The 9,176-nt window shown below is 45.3% G+C and overlaps 1 protein-coding gene across 1 annotated transcript in view; it reads left to right on the top strand.

Annotated features, from left to right (window-relative positions):
* The first annotated feature begins 3,059 nt into the window (after window positions 1–3,059).
* The window catches only part of LOC307036883 (transmembrane 4 L6 family member 19), an 8,211-nt gene continuing 2,094 nt past the window's right edge, over window positions 3,060–9,176 (top strand). Inside the window, exons 1-4 of the mRNA XM_079677494.1 lie at window positions 3,060–3,118; window positions 3,543–3,719; window positions 4,076–4,144; window positions 8,436–8,590. Coding sequence (XP_079533620.1) covers window positions 3,543–3,719; window positions 4,076–4,144; window positions 8,436–8,590 — 401 coding nt within the window. The 5' untranslated portion in view covers window positions 3,060–3,118. The remainder of the gene's footprint in view (window positions 3,119–3,542; window positions 3,720–4,075; window positions 4,145–8,435; window positions 8,591–9,176) is intronic.

Raw genomic sequence — 9,176 nt, 5'->3', positions numbered from 1 at the left:
GGTCTCAGATCTGCTACAGGTCTCAGGTCTGCTACAGGTTTCAGGTCTGCTACAGGAATCAAGGTCTGCCACAGGTCTCAGGTCTGCTACACGTCTACTACAGGTCTCAGGTCTGCTATCAGGAATCAGGTCTACTACAGGAACCAGGTCTGCTACAGCTCTCAGGTCTGCTACAGGTTTCAGGTCTGCTAAGGTCTCAGGTCTGCTACAGGAACCAGGTCTGCTACAGGAACAAGGTCTGCTACAGGTCTCAGGTCTGCTACAGGAACCAGGTCTGCTACAGATTTCAGGTCTGCTACATGAACCAGGTCTGCTACAGGTCTGCTACAGGTTTCAGGTCTGTATACAGGAACCAGGTCTGCTACAGGTCTCAGGTCTGCTACAGGAACCAGGTCTGCTACAGGTTTCAGGTCTGCTACAGGAACCAGGTCTGCTACAGGTCTCAGGTCTGCTACAGGAACCAGGTCTGCTACAGGTTTCAGAGTCTGCTACAGGAACCAGGTCTAGCAACAGGTCTCAGGTCTGCTACAGGAACCAGGTCTGCTACAGGTTTCAGGTCTGCTACATGAACCAGGTCTGCTACAGGTCTGCTACAGGTTTCAGGTCTGTATACAGGAACCAGGTCTGCTACAGGTCTCAGGTCTGCTACAGGAACCAGGTCTGCTACAGGTTTCAGGTCTGCTACAGGAACCAGGTCTGCTACAGGTTTCAGGTCTGCTACAGGAACCAGGTCTGCTACAGGTCAGGGTTAACCTTATTTTGAAAGGTTTGTACTTCCTGTCAGTTCTTCACTTTGACCAACAGGAAGTCTGCGGTTTCCACCTTGAGTCTGTATGTGCAGGGCCGGCTCTAGACAATTTGCATCCCTAGGCGAGATTTTAGCTGGCCTCCCCAGCCAGAGAATCGTACAATAGAAAATATAAAGATCAATAGAGTATCCCAGGAATACACAATAGAATGGGTGGTGGACGTCACGTCCTCTAGGGGGGTCCGGGGCTATATCCCCCGGGAAGAATTTTTTGAACATGTTAATGTAAAATGCTTCAATCTGGTGCACTTAGAGCAGGTGTGCCCAACAAGTCGATCAATAATAACAATATTCTGTTTTATCGTTAATGTCCTGACCTATAACATAATCTCCCTGAGCCAGAATAATGCACTTGAAGGCATCAAAGCTTTAATAATAATAATAATAATAAATGGGATTTATATAGCGCTTTTCTAGACCCAAAGACGCTTACATTATGAGTCAGGTCGACAAACAAAACAAGAACAAAAACACAAACAAAAACAAAAAACAAAACAAAAACAGAAAAGCAGTCAGGAGGATGTTGGTTCAGAGGGGGGAGGGGCGGGTTTAAGGATAAGCAGAGTTGAAGAGGTGGGTTTTGAGACGGGACTGGAACAGGGTGAGGGACTCAGACTCACGGAGGTCTTGGGGGAGGGAGTTCCAGAGCTTCGGGGCTGCCACAGAGAAGGCTCTGTCCCCGAAGCTCCAGAGTTTGGCCTTGGGGATTGAGAGCAAACCGGCTGAGGTGGATCTGAGGGACCGGGGTGGTTGGTAGCGGATGAGGAGGTCAGTGAGGTAGGGGGGGGGGGGCAGATGGTGGAGGGCTTTATAGGTAAGGACCAGGAGTTTGTAGTGAATGCGGTGTGAGACGGGAAGCCAGTGGAGTTCTTTGAGGACCGGGGTGATGTGATGCCATGATTTGGTGTGGGTGAGGAGTCTGGCGGCTGCGTTCTGGACACGCTGGAGTCTGTTGAGGGAGGTGGAGCTGATGCCGTAGAGGAGTGAGTTGCAGTAGTCAAGGCGGGAGGAGATGAAGGCGTAAATGAGTCGCTCAGCTGCGGGGCGCGTGAGAGAGGGACGGAGTTTGGCGATATTGCGGAGGTGGAAAAATGAGGTTTTTACAACTTGGCGGATGTGGGGGTCGAGGGAGAGGGTGGGGTCGAATATCACGCCAAGGTTGCGTGCCTGCGTGGAGGGGGAAACAGGGGTGCCATCGATGGTGAGTGTCAGGTTGGGGGTTTTGCTGAGGGTGGATTTGGAGCCGATGAGGAGGAGTTCAGTTTTATTGCTGTTGAGTTTGAGGAAGTTGTGTGGCATCCAGGACTTTATTTCAGTCAGACAGGATTCGATGTGTGTGAGAGGGGGGTTGTGGGGGGATTTGGTGCTGAGGTAGATCTGTGATTGGCGTGACCCCATGTGTCGGGGCGTGGCTGGTGGGCAGTGGGCACTAGTTCGCTGACGTTGTCCGTGTCAACAGCAGTGACTGTCCGCACACACACAAGACCGCAATTATGGCAGAAGCAAAAAAGCCCAAAATATATCATTTTCACTCCGAGTGGGAGGATGATGATGATTGTGTGTGTGTGTGTGTGTGTGTGTGTGTGTGTGTGTGTGTGTGTGTATGTGTGTGTGTGTGTGTGTGTGTGTGTGTGTGTGTGTGTGTGTGTGTGTGTGTGTGTGTGTGTGAGTCAGGAGCTCAGAATAGAGAAGCGGGTTATAAGCATTTTAACCTCTAAATGTTACTTCATAAATATCAGTTCTTACACAAACCTCTTCACTTACTGTACCATGGGTTTATATTCTCTGTATTACCCTTGTTGTTGTTGTTGTTGTTGTTGTTGTTGTTGTTGTTGGTGGTGGTGTTGTTGTGCACTGAGGCTGAACTGGAGGATCAACACTGAGCAGGAAATATATTTGGTATTCTCTCTGATTCTGAAAACTCAGATATAAATTGTATATTTTAATCAATGTATACACGTTGTGAGTTTGATCATAATGTACACTGCCTTCAGTTCTGTGTATTTATATCCAATATATCCTGCACTATAGTATTCATAACTTCTACTGATGATATATATTTACTTCCCAGATTAGCAGAAAAGTCTCATTTATTTAATATTACATTATCAATGCTGTGTATAAATAAATATATATATATATATATATATATATACACACGTGTGTGTGTATGAGTGTGTGTATGTTCCTGTTTCCAGTCCTCACGTGTCTGCAGATATATAGTCTGTTCTTCCTCAGAAACACACACACACTGTGAGCTTATTTACACTTTATCATTTTGCTCTTTGTCCTGAGCAGCGGATCTTCAGGGTGAGTTTGTTTTAATATTTAATATTCCTGTCTGTTTAATATCTAACGTGTGTTTACCGTGTTTAACATCTAACATTTTATTAAAGTTTTATAAAAAATGAATATCAAAACTCATTTCCTGATCTATACTGTAAATAATAATATGTGTTATTTTTATTCTGTATTATTTTGTATTAATATTATCTATTAATGTTATCTTTATTTGTTTATTTATTTTATTATTTTACCTGTGACTCTATTTTCAGAATATGTCTCATATTCAAAACTGTTTGTCATCGACTCATCAATCATGTGACATTTTAACTGTGTGTGTGCGTGCGTGCGTGCGTGCGTGCGTGCGTGTGTGCGTGTGTGCGTGCGTGCGTGCGTGCGTGTGTGTGTGTGTGTGTGTGTGCGTGTGTGTGTGTGTGTGTGCGTGTGTCAGATGTGTGTTTCCAGGTTTCTGCGGTGTGTGTCCTTCTCTCTGGTTCCCATGGCGATCGTCTGCATGCTATGCAACGTCCTGCTGCTATTTCCTGATCTGAAGATCCACTTCCTGTTGGAGGGTCATGTGACCAGAGAGGCCACCTGGGCCCCGGGGCTATGGGGGTCCGGGGTCCTGGTGAGTGTGTGTGTGTGTGTGTGTGTGTGTGTGTGTGTGTGTGTGTGTGTGTGTGTGTGTGTGTGTGTGTGTGTGTGTGTGTGTGTGTGTGTGTGTGTGTGTGTGTGTGTGTGTGTGTGTGTGTGTGTGTGTGTGTGTGTGTGTGTGTGTGTGTGTGTTGTTTAAATTGCAGACTCCTCACTGTCCGTGGGACCCCTTGAAAACCAGATGGTGCATCTCAAGGGGTTTATCCTAATAAATACCTGTCTATATATTTGATAACACGAGGGTTTAATCTGTAGATAAAACAATATGAGTCTTTCCACACAGAGAGAACGTGTAGATGAAGATTAAAATGTATTATTATGTGTTGTTAGGTTCTGTTGGCGGCGCGGTCCTTCCTGAGCGGCAGCAGAACCTCTGGATGCTTCGCCTTCAGACGACAGGTCAGCTGACTGCTTTATAATACTCTTTATTTATTACTATTATGTATTATTATTATTATTCCTTTATTTGTTATTTATTTGTATTTAATACTCTTTATTTATTATTTTACAAAACAAAAAAGATGTTCTCTCAGGTGTTCCAGATGTTCTATCAGGTGTTCCAGATGTTCTCTGTGTTCCAGATGTTCTCTGTGTTCTCAGATGTTCTCTGTGTTCCAGATGTTCTATCAGGTGTTCCAGATGTTCTCTGTGTTCCAGATGTTCTATCAGGTGTTCCAGATGTTCTCCATGTTCCAGATGTTCTCCATGTTCCAGATGTTCTATCAGGTGTTTCAGATGTTCTCCATGTTCCAGATGTTCTATCAGGTGTTCCAGATGTTCTCTGTGTTCCAGATGTTCTATCAGGTGTTCCAGAGGTTCTCCATGTTCCAGATGTTCTATCAGGTGTTCCAGATGTTCTCCATGTTCCAGATGTTCTATCAGGTGTTTCAGATGTTCTCTCAGGTGTTTCAGATGTTCTCTGTGTTCCAGGTGTTCTATCAGGTGTTTCAGATGTTCTCTCAGGTGTTTCAGATGTTCTCTCAGGTGTTTCAGATGTTCTCTCAGGTGTTCCAGATGTTCTCTGTGTTCCAGATGTTCTCTCAGGTGTTCCAGATGTTCTCTCAGGTGTTCCAGATGTTCTCTGTGTTCTCAGATGTTCTCTGTGTTCCAGATGTTCTCTCAGGTGTTCTCTCAGGTGTTCCAGGTGTTCTCTGTGTTCCAGATGTTTTCTGTGTTCCAGATGTTCTCTCAGGTGTTCCAGATGTTCTCTCAGGTGTTCTCTCGGGTGTTCCAGATGTTCTCTGTGTTCCAGATGTTCTCTCAGGTGTTCCAGGTGTTCTCTCAGGTGTTCCAGATGTTCTCTGTGTTCCAGATGTTCTCTGTGTTCCAGATGTTCTCTCAGGTGTTCCAGATGTTCTCTCAGGTGTTCCAGATGTTCTCTGTGTTCCAGATGTTCTATGTGTTCTCAGAGGTTCTCTGTGTTCCAGATGTTCTCTGTGTTCCAGATGTTCTCTCAGGTGTTCCAGATGCTCTCTGTGTTCCAGATGTTGTCTGTGTTCTCAGATGTTCTCTGTGTTCCAGATGTTCTCTGTGTTCCAGATGTTCTCTGTGTTCTCAGATGTTCTCTAAGGTGTTCCAGATGTTCTCTGTGTTCTCAGATGTTCTCTAAGGTGTTCCAGATGTTCTCTGAGTTCCAGATGTTCTCTGTGTTCCAGATGCTCTCTGTGTTCCAGATGTTGTCTGTGTTCTCAGATGTTCTCTGTGTTCCAGATGTTCTCTGTGTTCCAGATGTTCTCTGTGTTCTCAGATGTTCTCTAAGGTGTTCCAGATGTTCTCTGTGTTCTCAGATGTTCTCTAAGGTGTTCCAGATGTTCTCTGAGTTCCAGATGTTCTCTGTGTTCCATATGTTCTCTCAGGTGTTCCGGATGTTCTCTGTGTTCTCAGATGTTCTCTCAGGTGTTCCAGATGTTCTCTCAGGTGTTCCAGATGTTCTATCCGGTGTTCCAGATGTTCTCTGTGTTCCAGATGTTCTCTATGTTCCAGATGTTCTCTGTGTTCCAGATGTTCTCGCAGGTGTTCCAGATGTTCTCTGTGTTCCAGATGTTCTATCAGGTGTTCCAGATGTTCTCTGTGCTCCAGATGTTCTCTCGGGTGTTCTCAGATGTTCTCTCAGGTGTTCCAGATGTTCTATCAGGTGTTCCAGATGTTCTCTGTGCTCCAGATGTTCTCTGTGTTCTCAGATGTTCTCTCAGGGGTTCCAGATGTTCTTTCAGGTGTTCCAGGTGTTCTCTCAGTTGTTCCAGATGTTCTCTGGATTCCAGATGTTCTATCAGGTGTTCCAGATTTTGTCTGTGTTCCAGATGTGTTCTGTGTTCTCAGATGTTCTCTGTGTTCCAGATGTTCTCTCAGGTGTTCCAGATGTTATCTGTGTTCCAGATGTTCTCTGTGTTCTCAGATGTTCTCTGTGTTCCAGATGTTCTCTCAGGTGTTCCAGATGTTCTCTGTGTTCCATATGTTCTCTTTGTTCTCAGATGTTCTCTGTGTTCCAGATGTTCTCTGTGTTCCAGATGTTCTCTCATGTGTTCCAGATGTTCTCTATGTTCTCAGATGTTCTCTCAGGTGTTCCAGTTGTTCTCTCAGGTGTTCCAGATGTTCTCTCAGGTGTTCCAGATGTTCTCTGTGTTCCAGATGTTCTGTGTTCTCAGGTGTTCTCTGTGTTCCAGATGTTCTCTCAGGTGTTCCGGATGTTCTCTATGTTCCAGATGTTCTATCAGGTGTTCCATATGTTCTCTGCGTTCCAGGTGTTCTATCAGTTGTTCTATCAGGTGTTCTCTGTGTTCCAGATGTTCTCTCAGGTGTTCCAGATGTTCTCTGTGTTCCAGATGTTCTCTCAGGTGTTCCAGATGTTCTCTGTGTTCCAGATGTTCTCCCGGGTGTTCTCTGTGTTCTCAGATGTTCTCTCAGGTGTTCCAGATGTTCTCTGTGTTCTCAGATGTTCTCTCAGGTGTTCCAGATGTTCTCTGTGTTCCAGATGTTCTCTGTGTTCTCAGATGTTCTCTCAGGTGTTCCAGGTGTTCTCTCAGGTTTTCCAGATGTTCTCTGTGTTCTCAGATGTTCTCTCATGTGTTCCAGATGTTCTCTCAGATGTTCCAGATGTTATCTGTGTTCTCAGATGTTCTCTGTGTTCCAGGTGTTCTCTCAGGTGTTCCAGATGTTCTCTGTGTTCCAGATGTTCTCTCAGGTGTTCCAGATGTTCTCTGTGTTGCAGATGTTCTCTGTGTTCCAGATGTTCTCTGTGTTCTCAGATGTTCCCTCAGGTGTTCCAAATGTTCTCTCAGGTGTTCCAGATGTTCTCTGTGTTCTCAGATGTTCTCTCAGGTGTTCCAGATGTTCTCTGTGTTCTCAGATGTTCTCTGTGTTCCAGATGTTCTCTCAGGTGTTCCAGATGTTCTCTGTGTTCCAGATGTTCTCTTTGTTCTCAGATGTTCTCTGTGTTCCAGATGTTCTCTGTGTTCCAGATGTTCTCTCATGTGTTCCAGATGTTCTCTATGTTCTCAGATATTCTCTCAGGTGTTCCAGTTGTTCTCTCAGGTGTTCCAGATGTTCTCTCAGGTGTTCCAGATGTTCTCTGTGTTCCAGATATTCTGTGTTCTCAGGTGTTCTCTGTGTTCCAGATGTTCTCTCAGATGTTCTGGATGTTCTCTATGTTCCAGATGTTCTATCAGGTGTTCCAGATGTTCTCTGCGTTCCAGGTGTTCTATCAGGTGTTCTATCAGGTGTTCTCTGTGTTCCAGATGTTCTCTCAGGTGTTCCAGATGTTCTCTGTGTTCCAGATGTTCTCCCAGGTGTTCTCTGTGTTCTCAGATGTTTTCTCAGGTGTTCCAGATGTTCTCTCAGGTGTTCCAGATGTTCTCTGTGTTCTCAGATGTTCTCTCAGGTGTTCCAGATGTTCTCTGTGTTCCAGATGTTCTCTGTGTTCTCAGATGTTCTCTCAGGTGTTCCAGGTGTTCTCTCAGGTTTTCCAGATGTTCTCTGTGTTCTCAGATGTTCTCTCAGGTGTTCCAGATGTTCTCTCAGGTGTTCTCTCAGGTGTTCCAGATGTTCTCTCAGGTGTTCCAGATGTTCCAGATGTTCCAGATGTTATCTGTGCTCTCAGATGTTCTCTGTGTTCCAGGTGTTCTCTCAGGTGTTCCAGATGTTCTCTGTGTTCCAGATGTTCTCTCAGGTGTTCCAGATGTTCTCTGTGTTGCAGATGTTCTCTGTGTTCCAGATGTTCTCTGTGTTCTCAGATGTTCCCTCAGGTGTTCCAGATGTTCTCTCAGGTGTTCCAGATGTTCTCTGTGTTCTCAGATGTTCTCTCAGGTGTTCCAGATGTTCTCTTTGTTCCAGATGTTCTCTGTGTTCTCAGATGTTCTCTCAGGTGTTCCAGATGTTCTCTCAGGTGTTCCAGATGTTCTCTGTGTTCCAGATGTTCTCTGTGTTCTCAGATGTTCTCTCAGGTGTTCCAGATGTTCTCTGTGTTCCAGATGTTCTCTGTGTTCCAGGTGTTCTCTATGTTCCAGATGTTCTCTCAGGTGTTCCAGATGTTCTCTCAGGTGTTCCAGATGTTCTCTGTGTTCCAGATGTTCTCTGTGTTCCAGATGTTCTCTGTGTTCCAGGTGTTCTCTGTGTTCCAGATGTTCTCTCAGGTGTTCCAGGTGTTCTCTATGTTCCAGATGTTCTGTGTTCTCAGGTGTTATCTGTGTTCCAGATGTTCTCTCAGGTGCTGTTCTCAGGTGTGTGTGTTCTCTCGGCTGGGTTCTGTTCTCTGGTGTCAGCCACAGCTCTCTCTCAGGGTCCTCTCTGTCTCTACAACGACACACACATTCTGACCTGGGGGGTTCCACTGCAGCCACTCCCAGACCGGTGAGACACACACACACACACACACACACACACACACACACACACACACACACACACACACACACAGTCACACACACACACACACACACACACACAGAGACACACACACACCCAAACACACACAGTCACACACACACACAGACACACACACACACACACACACACACACACACACCCAAACACACACAGTCACACACACACACACACACACACACACACACACACACACACACACACACACACACACACACACACACACACACATAGAGAGAGACACACAAACACACACACACACACACACACACACACAGAGAGAGACACACAAACACACACACAGTCACACACTAGGGCTGTACCGGAATATTCGTATTCGTTCGGAGTTTCAATTTCGTTGTTCGGATATTCTTATTTATTTATTTTTTTCGTTTTTTTTCCAAATTGAATTTATTGAAATCTCCAACATCAACGTAAGAGCTTGTGCCTCTTCGGGGGTGCTAACACTTAACCATAAACGTTATCGTTTACTTTCTCTTTCTTTATGTGTAGATATGAGTTTTCTCCGTTAATCTCCGTCACATTGTTTCCA

Source organism: Notothenia rossii (genome assembly GCF_949606895.1).
Source record: "Notothenia rossii genome assembly, chromosome: 4".
In the NCBI taxonomy this organism is placed as follows: Eukaryota; Metazoa; Chordata; class Actinopteri; order Perciformes; family Nototheniidae; genus Notothenia; species Notothenia rossii.
This window is presented reverse-complemented; position numbering and strand designations above follow the sequence as displayed.